Source organism: Anneissia japonica, unplaced genomic scaffold, assembly GCF_011630105.1.
Source record: "Anneissia japonica isolate Jap-2015-1 unplaced genomic scaffold, ASM1163010v1 scaffold694_len1028156_cov167, whole genome shotgun sequence".
In the NCBI taxonomy this organism is placed as follows: Eukaryota; Metazoa; Echinodermata; class Crinoidea; order Comatulida; family Comatulidae; genus Anneissia; species Anneissia japonica.
This window is the reverse complement of record NW_022727885.1, coordinates 767,294-779,539: the sequence shown is the minus strand read 5'-3', so window position 1 is coordinate 779,539 and position 12,246 is coordinate 767,294. Positions and strand designations below refer to the sequence as shown.

Sequence of the window (12,246 nt, the reverse complement as noted above, 5' to 3'; positions counted from 1 at the left end):
TACTGTATAAGATATATATATATATAGATATAATTATATATATATCTTATATATATATATATACTTGAATATAAATATATATATATATATCTTATATATACTATATAGGCCTAATATAGATATATTTGTACACAATAATGTACATTATGCATGGGTGTATTATGTATAATATATACACCTATACGATGTACCCTAAATGTTATTAGAAGACATTCTCAAATAGGAGCACATTTTTAAAATGAGAGGAACCAAACCTAAAAGTCTTAAAGGCGCGCTTAGGTTTCATTCACATTTGTAAACCAACCGGGTGATATTCTGGACCAGGATCAAATCTACCATACAAATCAACCTTGATATTTTCCCAGCCATTAAATTTAAGAGGATTCATTTAAATTGATGTTCTAACGCTTTGTACTGTATACTGCACAACTGTAATTTTATTTTGACATAAATAGGAACCTCGTCATTAACAGGACAAGGTTGATACGACTATAAGGTTGATATGACCATAGTTTCACAAGAAAGAAAACCCTCGTGTACATTGTTTTTAACAGATCTCGGAGGATTACGTCTGTTCATGCAAACGGATTGACGAAATTTATGTAAATGCCTAATAGGCATATTTGTTTGGTCGTACATACATAGGCCCATTTAAAATATCACTTTTCTAACATAAATATCAACAGAATGATGCGTCCATAATCCAACCTTGCACCTTAAACGAATCCTTAACTGAATATTTTTTTTTTAATTTATGCAGTTAACGATATATTTTATTAATTGTAATCGTGTGTATAATAATAATATTAATAAAACATATTTTAAAGCAAAAAAACATTTAAAGATGTATGTCGTTACTAACGTTATTTTGATTTATCAGCAATATCCCATGCATTTTTGACTGAGCCTTTTGTAGCACTTGACGACCGTGGGTTTAAAAAGTATTGCGATGGATAGTCACTAAAATCTTGGTTTAAATTGTGAAACGTCATGCTCCTCGCCGATATATTTCCAACGCTTTTCATAGCAAATACTTTCTCTTCATCTGTTTCTTCGTATTCCTGTCTGTACACATTTTGATCGCACGTCTGCTGCAAACGCATTGTGTAGTAGTCAACGCAATAATCTTGATCATTCTCAAGCCCCTTTAAACTGTCGAAGAAATTATCAAAACGATTTGGGAATTTAGCATTTTCTATTCGTTTTTTGTTCACATCAAATATTGTTACCTTCCGTTCCTCACCAAAAATACTCGGTATAACTTGTTTAGACACCGATTTTCTCTTTATATGTAGTTTGTTTTGTTTTTGTTGATTAATTTTAGAGTCTGGTAATTTTTCGAGTTGTGTAATGTTTGATTCTTCTAATAACACAGTGTTTGGAACATACTCATCTATCATTTTTCCATCCGTTTGACTATGTGTAATTTTAGGTTGAGCTGCTGAAGAACGATGACTGTTTTCGGTTGGTTCCTTCTTCTCTGCTATGCAATTCAAATCCAAATTAGAAACTGTTGACATTTTCACTGCTAATTTGTCAGTGTTAGGCCTATTGATAGGTGTTTCTGGAAGATTTTTTTTAGACACGGAACAAGAAGCTGTTCTAGGCCTTTCGTTTGTTGAGTGACCATCACTTTTAGACCCAACAGCAGCATCCCTGATGAAGGCTCTCGTCTCCAATGATTTCCTTCTTGATCTAGCGATAGATGTTCCTGGTCTCTTACTCAACTTAGTTATTACGGAGATATCAGTGTCCTGATAACTATTTTCGCCGGGATTTTCCTCGGTATGTATTCTAATATCATTTTGAATAGGATCATTTTGCGCAGGTGTAGCCTCATGAGACTCCTTTTTCTTTTCACAAGTATTAATACATTTGGCAGCAGGATCATTACCAGATGAGATAGAAAGATGCGATGACTCGTCGGCTTGGGTCTTCGATACAAATGAAGTGGCTCTCGACGATGAAAGCCGCTGTTGCAGTGCCTTCAAAGCAGCTGCTTTCTTTAATGAAGCTTCACAGTCCATAACTTCGACATTATTCCCATTAACACCAGTAGTCTTAGGTCGTCTTCTTTGACACACAGGTCTGGATCTTTGAGATCTCGACGGTGCAGAAGCTACGTTTCTGTTAGGAGGGGAAGTTAGCTTGACAGTATACTTATCGTCTTGGCCAACAGACGTATTGAAGCTGAAGTTATCTCGATGCGTGAGCTGTCTTAACAAATCCCGATTCTCAGTCATTCTTGCATTGTATATCTTGGATTGATGAAGTTTCGTTTGAAAGCGTTTGTTCACTATCCTCTGGTCTATCGCAATACTGTGCGATACCCTTCGCTTAGACGTGTCCAGCATGTTAAGTGTTTTACTAAGTAGTGTATCCAGTTTCCAGTTGGCTGAGTATACCGCCTGTGATTTCTCACCCACAAGTGTACCTTTTTTATCCTTCGGTCGTCGGAAGCTCATCATTAACCATTAGTCGTCTAGGTTTAAGAAATCGAAATTTAAATCCAATAGTTTTCAATCTCTGCATGCATAGTACATATTATCTAATATACAATTAGTTAACGAACAGACGTCCAGGACGGTGTTAGTCTAGTTTGTTACTGCCTACCACAGTTTACTCGCTGTATTGATTAGTGTACGCGCACCTAGTGTCTTATGTTTGGAGTTAAGATTACCAATCACAAACATTGAGGCCAATATATGACGCTGGTATAACGGGCCTATTGTTGGGTGCGTTTCTTTTCATACGAATTCACAAAGCTTATCTTATGTTCACAACCGAAAGAACAAATACAATCGATCGTCCAGAGGCCATACGCTAGGATGAAATTACATTACCATTTTTTCGCTCATCTTTACATCATGTTTCCTATGACTAATGTTTCTATCATTTTTGGAATGTGTATAATATAACTATATATATATAAACATATTTATATGTTAACATATATAAATAAATAAATATATATATATATATATGAATTTATAGTCATATATGATAAACCTAGAAACAACAAGTCACCTAATGCAATTATAAACAATTACAATATGTAATTATGAACGTTATAGTAGAAAAAATTGATTTTTTTTGCATAACGGTCATCTTATGTTTGACTACAACCTTACAAAAACATTCATAATTCATCGATTACTATTATAAGAAATATTATCGACATAATTATACAGAATATGAATAGGTGTATTGTTTGTCTAATATAAATAACTTAGTGGCATTGACTGATCCTTGACGTAGAAAATTTAATTGATTTTGTTAATAAATATAATTATGTTATCATTCGAACCCTAAAACATTAACTAACAGTGCTTTGTTTATACGCTGTGGATTCATAAACTATTTTCCAAAATGTATTCGATAATGTTTGTCTTCTTGTTTTCAAGCAGAATCTTAAAAGGTAATCCACTGCTTTCTTATTAATTTTCACTTACCATAGAGAATGTAATCATGATCTTAAATTGTCAACGTTTTGATACAGTTAGCCTACATTTTGTTATTAATATTAACTAAAGTGACAAATATTTGCAACAGTAATCTACTATGGCTATAACATGTTATAGTAATATTCTAAGAAAATTAAATTAGGTCTGATCATAAATTAGGATTTATAATTAGCCATAGTAATCAAACAGTCATTTAATATGGAATAACATGTTATAGTAATATTCTAAGAAAATCAAACTTTCCATATAGAATGTAATTATGATCTTAAACTGTCAACGTTTTGATATAGTTAGCCTATATTTTGTTATTAATATTAACTAAAGTGACAAAATATTTGCAACACTAATCTACTATGGCTATAGCATGTTATAATAATATTCTAAGAAAATTAAATTAGGTCTGATCATAAATTATTATATATTATTAGCTATAGTAATTATATTTCTTAAATATAATTTACTATTGATTAAATATGTTTAATGGTCAAATCGCACGTACTTTTATATAGTATTAGACAATTATTATGGTTTATTATCGGTATCAGCAATCTTACTTTTGAGAGTCAACACTTTTTGCATTAATTCTTACAAGATTTGATTATCTCTCAAATATTGGACTATTGACTGAAAAAGACTAATGAACACATGGAAAGGTTTTATTATATAAACGACTGGAACGGTTTGGCAAGTTTTCCCACTTTTCGCTTCAACGCCGATTGAAGTCAAATGACCGTATTATGTTAATTTTGTTCCATTGTCATGTGAGGGGCTTTGTACTAACAAAATGGATCATTACTCAGTAAAGAAATGTCATTCTATTACATTTTCATTAATAAATATATGCCTGCCATTCATATCATAATCGAAACACTAGAAGGCTATGACCAACCTGACAAATACCACAGATTTGTTATGTTACTATGTTTCCTATAGATTATGGAAGGGTCACAAATGACGTCATTTTAGCGACCTAAGAAGCCAAAAGGTTTTTAGAAGGACTTTATATTTTGCTTTTGTCCAGTAAAACTTCTGAAGTAATCATATTATACAGATATTGCCTGCTTAAAGGAATAATATAACATTTGATATCCACGAGGGAATTATATTTTTTCGAGGGATTATATATTATAGCCCTAAGAGAAAAATATAATTCCCTCGGGGATATCAAATGTTATAATACACCGATAGAAAAGGCAATATCTGTTATATTACATAGACAAAAATAGATGCAAATAATTAACTGAACACATTACTTTAAATATCAAGAACTTTTATTTAACTTTTACACAATATCTGTTATATTACATATAGCCAAAATACTTCATATTACCTTCACTTTTTAAAAATGTTTCTGTAATCCGTAGCGTAGCGTTATCATTTATCGTTTAGCGTCCAATTCACCGTTTGCTCTCCTTACCTCAGCGTAGAATGACCGGAGAAACGCGTTGAGCTCCGTTGCTTTGAAATTTTCAATGCAAGTAGGCCTAGGACTAATTGATGATTCCTTGGACTTACAATATTCACCGAGTAGGAATATATTAACGGATGAATTCACAACAAATTTTGTACACCGAGAACCCTTTTTGTCAATAATTCTATCTAATTTGTCTTTGTCGAGAGATTTAAAAAATTTTTGAAGTCGCCATTTTCGAAGCGCTAGGCTTACACATTCACAATTCGCGAGCGAGCGATCGATCGTGCACTCGACTAGCATTCATTACGGGCGCAATGCGGGTGTAATCCGGTGACGTTAAAGACCGGTCACTTTTCAAAGTTATATTTTCCTACGGGAAAATATAACGTTTCCGATCATAGAGGCGCTAGCAACGTGATGCCATTTCGACCAATCACGTACTCGTATTTACATAGGCTATATAATATCATGATATTAAGTATTATATCAGTCTCGAGCTGATAAAAGTTGTTCCAAGAACAGCTTCAAACAATAAAAATGTTGGTGAGTTAGAGTGAGAGAAACAAGCTTGAAACCACCAAAAAAGCAAATTTCTTGTAATTTCCTGTTTAAAACAGCAAAAAGAGGTACTGTCATATAGTCCGGTAAAACTACAACAATTTTTTTTTTTTTTTCACAGTATGTTAGAGAAATTTTTTTCGAAACATAATCCACTTGCACTGTTAATTGGACATCATATACTAGGCCTATAGGTAAAACGTACTTTTCTACCAAAATTGAATATTTTCTTTAGTGGTTAAGGCGGAAAATGTAACATTGGGGACCAATGAGTCAACCTTTCGATATGGGGTGTATTTTTGTACACCAAGTTATTGTGAGCATCTTAATTTATAAGGGTGAGTTTGTAATTGCCTAAATATATGTAGGCCTAATACGTTAGGTTCACTGTAGACCTGATGAAGTTCGTATTTATTTTATGAAATCCTTGACAGTAAACAACACTGTTACAACCGATGTTACCCCTCGTTTGAGTCACCTCTATTCAGAAGACACCCAAATGAGAGGACAAAACAAACAACCCTATTAACGGAACATGGTCAAAGCAACACATATATTCATTCTCTATTTATGGGACACTTAATTCTCTACTTTTTTCATCACATCGATTTTACGTTTTTGTTAGTTTCCCTTATTTAGACAACTGAAACTGGATTCTCCTAATAAGGGTTCTAATGTTACATTGCACTGTAGGCCTACAAATAAAATACGCTTACGCAGTACATATACATTGAGTTACCAGTGATACATGATCAAGTTTTGCTTTATAGCAATATTAGCATAACAAATGAATTTATTTATAGCAATATTAGCATTACAAATGAATTTACAAAAAACAAAACAAAAACAAATACAAAGTGTACCGTATATTTTAACCACTGTATTTTGAATTTTTTCCTGTTTGAGTTGGAGCGCGCCCTTATAGTCATTAAATTACTGTGTAGAGGGGCTTGCGAAAATGCTTCCGACTGACTAAAAATGTATTGCTAAAAAATTAATAATGTAGTACACATTTTGACCGGTATATATTATTAAATAAAAAGGTTTTGTATCCTTTTATTTAGGTGTTTCCAGTGTATGTCCCGAAGTCCATGGCCATGCAGTTGTATCACGGTCTTTGGTCGATAGCGGCAGCATCACCGGAGTAAATGTGGGTAACCCCATTGCCTGTGATGGATACATTAAAGGCTGGCGATTTTTTCCAACGACAAGTGCTCAGCTCATAGTGTTTGTTTTTCGCGAGGCTATCGCAGGAAAATATGACGTCGTAAGTCGAACCGTTGTTCCAGCACAAGATTATTTGAATGAAGTACGAGAGTATCATATCAATAAAGCGGACTGGATTCCAGTGTTTCAAGGCGTATTCATTGGCTTCCACCACAGTGGCAACCTTATTGGATATGATGAAGATGTAGGTGTCGATACGAGTGAATATCTTCTCGATGGAAGTGTACTACCAGATAACCTCATATCAGGCTACACCTTTCAAATTTCTTCTGGTACCGAATGGCGTACGTATTCTTTCCAAGCAATACTTGCAGGTAAGAAGAGACTAGCGCCTGGAGGATGGGGCTGGCTGGTGAATTTTAGAAATATAGTCCGGGCCTTACTAGGGGTCCGATGCAAATACTTTCAGTACTATCAAATTAAGTGTTTCTCACCAGTCGGTTGCCTTTTTAGGCAATGAAGACTCTGGTAGCTAACTACTCTGCCCCAATGCCAAAGGCCGCCTGTATTATTATTTTCTCCATACAGTTAAGGCAGAAATTACAGAGGGCGCTATTTTAGGTAATTTAGGTGAACACTGATATATGAGTAGCCCTGCATACTTGACTTTCTCCCGCGCGAGTCGGGAAAGCAGCGGTCGCTGCTTGATGAAAGCATATGAAGGCTACGTCGTAGCATTTGAGCGAGCCAAATGGCCGAGCGGTTAAGGCAGGGGCAAAGTGATCACAGCCAACATTATCGGCACGTGTTCGCGGCCGGCTCGCTTCTATAGTTCTGGTGGTGGAACTAGCCTTCTCGGATAAGGACTATAAACCGTTGACCCAGTGTACACAAATGCTCATGTGCACTTTAAAGAACCCAGTACATATTTCGAGATGAGTAGGGAGGTTCCCCGGTTTACTGGTTCATTCGGCCCCTGTCGTGGACAGATGAAAGTGCGCCGGTTTACTAACTGCTGAAGACATAAAGTGACCCTCATGAGAGGAGAAAGTTATTGAAAAGTACAACATCTAGTCCCGAGCGCACAGAGACCTCGATTATATGCGCTATATAAATCGATCTATTATTATTATTATTAGTAGTAGTAGTAGTAATAGTAGGGTAGGCTAAAAAAATTCTGGTAGTCCGTCGAGTGTAGTCGACAGTGAAAATTAATGAACCATTGTAATAATAATAATTATAATAAAACAATTTCTACTAAAATAAAATAAAAAAAAACACCTTATTGCCAAATATCAATAACCCTCTTACATTTTATTTCTTCCATCCATGTGTTCAATGGACTTTTCGGTCCAATTTCTTGTGATTCGTCGTCTTGTCTGTTTTTTTTTTTTTGTCTTTTTTTCTGTTGCTGTCGCTTCTTGTTTAATTTTTCTGTTCTCTTGTCTCTTGTTACAAGGCTGTCCCAACACAGGGAATTTGTATAATTATTATTACTTTGTATGCTTATTGTTTATTATCTAGATCTTCTGCAATATTATATTCTCGAATGTATAACTTACTTTTCATTACATGTTATATTTCATGGAAGTAAACAAATATTCTTTTGAATTTGAATTTGAATTCTTTTGAATTTGAATGATAATAGGCCTAGACGCAGGGTTCCCGGAACGCCGCCCTCAGCGGCGAGTGGGAAGCACAACTCAGGGTCAAAAGTGGAACGTGAAATTTGGATATGGTTTTGCAGTCAGATTTGCGAGAAAAAGTTCAGCTACCCGTATTCCGCGACTGAGACGTCAGTGGGAGGTTTTTGTATAGCAAGGAGATTGAGCAACCCTTCATTCATATTAAGGGAATTTACGCCCAGAAACATTGTAGTTATTATTATTTTGGTTATAATAGAAATATTCATTTTTTGTGACGTCACATGAGTTAGCATGCATACGTCATAAGCTAGATACGTTACCTTTTCCTGGTAAGGCAACTTTCCCTGCGTGCTTTTATGGATAAACATACACCATTGCTTTGCACATGGATGCCTTTGCTCAAACCAGGTCTAAGAGCCGCATTGTTAGCATTGTATAATACTTTAGGTACCTCTGCAAATGAATTATTCTTAGTTATTTTTTTTTTCTTATTTTAATTTATTTCTTTCGAAAGTGTACTTTCTATCACATATAATTCCACTGTCTTAGTTAGGCCTAGGCCTAGTCTTATGCCTCAGGTGTCCCCGCTACACAGTACATCAGCAGCCCCTCTCCAATACAGTACAGACGTTTGATAGGTAACAACGTTATTGCACCTTCCTTCCCAGGTGTTCATGTAACATTGGCATAATTGTTAGCTAACCAGTTGTGTGTATTTCTTTGTGAAAATGAGTACCGCGGCGTACTCATTTTCACAAAGCATTTACATCCCCTCTTGGAAAGAGGGATTCGAAATAATTGTATCCATATCTTCGCTAATTAAATTAATAACCGTAATTTAGCTTACGCTTATGAATTTAGGGAGCACTTAAAATGTGAAATAATAATTTCACTACCCGACAAACTCCGAACTTTATTCATTCGTTAGGCCTACATAATAGTTTCATATTGCTGTACTATACTCCAACATCACTGGCGCATGGTAACAACCAACTGACTGCAGACCATTTCCGGTCACACATTTCTCTCCATAACACAGCACCCTCTAGTTCCGTCACCTCTGGATACTGTTTACGTACATGTAATAATAATAGGCTATCCCTATGCCTAGATACTGTTTACCTACAACATGGTCTTTGAAAGCATAAAAAGTTGCGTTGCATCTATTCGGTTATTTCAGCAGTATAGCAGTAGATATAGCATGCTAACTAGCTACGCCTATAATACTGATTCTGAAGGATATAAACTTTTAAAAACGCTCGGACACATAGGCCTACTAAGAAAATTATATGTATATTTTTATTGTTGATTTTTTACAAACATTTAGTTGATTTAGGCCTAGATTTATATAGCAAGCATATTATAAACATTCATTTTACCAAAACTGACGATATTCTATACAGTAACTATATACTAAGTATACTTTGGTATACTAAGGCTGTATACCAAATTAAAACAATTGAATACCTTATTTAAAACGATGAAAAACATATGGAAGTAAAAAATTATTTTCACTGATTTACAGATGGTTAAAAAAAATCTTATATTTTACCAGCCAATGAGTCATGCAAAAGAATACAGCAAATATAGAATCACTGTCTGTTGAAAATTTTTAACTGTAAAAGGATAAGTTAACAACTTATGCCCGAAGTGCTCATAATTTGTCTCCGAGAATTTCTAAACGTGTTGTATCCTTCATAATCAGTACTTATTATAGGGGCATATAGTTGCTGAAAACAACACATGTCATATCTAGGCCTTATAAATTTAATGTAATCAAACAGGCAGATTCAATAATACTGTGCCTTTTATATACTCATTCAAAGACCATGCTGCACATAGTCATGGGGATATTATTAAAATTACAATCCCTTAATTTTCACACCCTCCTGACTACCAAGGCCTATTTAAGAGATTTTGGCCTATGCAGTAGCACTTGTCCACGCATAAGCACTGCAGCTTCCTCCTCGATACACCACTGAACTCTGTTTCGCGAGGAGGAAGTTAGGTATGCATATTCATGTGTATCAGTTCACCTAACTGACCTAAACTAGCGCCCTCTATAACTTAACTGTCTTAACTGTATGAAAAAAAAAAAAAAACAATAATGTGGGGCGCCTTTGGCTGCACTGTGGCAAACCCTAGCATGCATTATTTGTATGCATAAGTTTCCGGAACAAAGCAGGTACATAATAATTGTACATGGCGTACTTCTTATATTTGTTTTTAAAGTAGGTCAAAGAAGGTAAGCGTACCCCGACGCACCTGGCGTTTTAAATCACAGGGTTTTAAATATGTCGCTCAGACACAACACGAACTAAAATGATCAAGATAGTTTATATTAGTTCTTGAAAACCAGAACACGCGTGAAGCACTCAATGTTGTTATTATGGATTTTTGTGAGTGGTAAATAATATAAAAGTCATTGGCAACCGTACATTATAGCTGAATTGTACACTCTGTAATAAAATATAAAACTCGGCACCCATTTTAGGGGACCGGAAATAGTAAATATATATTTTAGCCATTATTATGTATAAGAACATTCGTCATTGACAAGAAAGGCTGTGTTACAGTAACCATAAACAAAACCAAGAACTAACAGCTGAAATATATATTCAACATCGGCATTATAAGCGATCAGTTGCTCGCGCGTCATAGAATCATAGAATCGCACCGGCTGACGTCGACCGCCAGGCGGTGTGAGTGCCTCGCTGAAAAGTGAACGATTTTTTAACACAGCTGCTGTACAGTAACAGCAAATTGGCCTACGCGCAATGACAAATGATATCATGATTTTTGAAACAGATATAAACTACTTTGTGTTTAGTTCGTGGAGTGAGTGACAAAATGTTTGAAGATAATAACTAAAATCAAATAAATGATGAAGACGTGCTATTTTACAGCTATATAATTTCCAAAAATGATCCTGAAGAATAAAAATCGAGGAAAAAAATATGTAATGCGTTCATGGGTTTTTTTTTTTTCTTCTATTTCTTGTTCACGTCCCAGATTTGGAGACGCCTAATTTTCAACTGATTCGATACTTGATGAATCCTAATTATTCAAATAGTGGTACCGTGACTGATAGAATACGGATGAATTTTTGTGATGCATTCAGGAATTCAGGTATTATAAACGGATGGCGATTTGTTGCTTCTAGAGCTGGAGATCTTATCGTCTTTGTGTTTCGAGCAAGTGACGTAAAGACCAATACCTACGAAGTAGTAGGCAAAACGCTGATACAGGTGACGTCAGCGGAGATTGATTTAGAGGTGCAGCGTCCGCTTAAATACTCAGAACAGATAGCTTTTCTGCCTGGCGATAGGATTGGCCTTGCAAACATTGACAGCGTATTGAAATTCAAAAATATAGTGTTCAGTATGAACTTTCAGACTTTAAAATCAGATACAAGACAAGATATCCGGAGTATTGATGTGGGATCACTAGTTGCGTTTACATCTAGTCAGTACAGATATTATTATCTGGAAGCTGTAACTAGAAGAAAATATGGTTAGTACATAAATTTAATAAATACATTTGATTTTACTTGCAACTGTTATCGGTGTATGGTAAGAATGGCCCCGGAAAAAATGGCCCCGGAAAAAATGGCCCCGGAAAAAATGGCCCCGGTAAAAATGGCCCCATATGACATGTAAGTAAAAATGGCCCCAATAATCAAATTCTGTATTAAAACTGATTTTCTTGAGTCAATATATGCATTTTTGTATCTTAAATAATTTAGTTTTTAAAAGGAATCTAACATCAAACAAATTGCCATTACAATTTACTTTTTGCAAGAATTAATATTCAATGATAAAATATTCAAAGATAAATAAAAAGCCATGAATTACACTTTTTTTTTCCATTTAAATGTTAAAAAATAGCAACAACAAAATCAATAAATCAACATAAATCATACATTTATTAATACTAAAATAATTTACTTGTGGCCGATTTCACGGTAGAGGAATCACAATTTTCCAGAAATTCAATC

At 34.8% G+C, this 12,246-nt stretch overlaps 2 protein-coding genes across 3 annotated transcripts; one reads left to right on the top strand and one right to left on the bottom strand.

Annotated features, from left to right (window-relative positions):
- Nucleotides 1-412: 412 nt before the first annotated feature.
- Nucleotides 413-2,712, bottom strand: LOC117113851. 2 transcript variants are annotated; one of them, XM_033257304.1, is made up of 2 exons: nucleotides 1,390-2,712; nucleotides 413-1,152 (listed from the first exon to the last, which is right to left on the bottom strand). In XM_033257304.1, the coding sequence occupies exons 1-2, from the start codon at nucleotides 2,466-2,468 to the stop codon at nucleotides 864-866; spliced, it is 1,368 nt and encodes a 455-aa protein (XP_033113195.1). In that variant the 5' UTR covers nucleotides 2,469-2,712; the 3' UTR covers nucleotides 413-863. The 2 variants fall into 2 exon arrangements, with proteins under 2 accessions (XP_033113195.1, XP_033113194.1); XM_033257303.1 differs by having other exon boundaries at nucleotides 413-2,708.
- Nucleotides 2,713-3,310: 598 nt separating this feature from the next.
- Nucleotides 3,311-11,807, top strand: LOC117113849. Its single transcript, XM_033257301.1, has 3 exons — nucleotides 3,311-3,418; nucleotides 6,501-6,977; nucleotides 11,262-11,807. The coding sequence occupies exons 1-3, from the start codon at nucleotides 3,370-3,372 to the stop codon at nucleotides 11,765-11,767; spliced, it is 1,032 nt and encodes a 343-aa protein (XP_033113192.1). The 5' UTR covers nucleotides 3,311-3,369; the 3' UTR covers nucleotides 11,768-11,807.
- The last annotated feature ends 439 nt before the right edge of the window (nucleotides 11,808-12,246 follow it).

Excerpts from the sequence above, each read along its gene's own strand:
- LOC117113849 (XM_033257301.1), top strand. The coding sequence starts at position 3,370 with ATGTATTCGATAATGTTTGTCTTCTTGTTTTCAAGCAGAATCTTAAAA. Across the intron at positions 3,419-6,500 it reads TTCAAGCAGAATCTTAAAAG|GTGTTTCCAGTGTATGTCCC; the intron begins GTAATCCACTGC and ends CCTTTTATTTAG. Across the intron at positions 6,978-11,261 it reads TTTCCAAGCAATACTTGCAG|ATTTGGAGACGCCTAATTTT; the intron begins GTAAGAAGAGAC and ends TTCACGTCCCAG.
- LOC117113851 (XM_033257303.1), bottom strand. The coding sequence starts at position 2,468 with ATGATGAGCTTCCGACGACCGAAGGATAAAAAAGGTACACTTGTGGGT.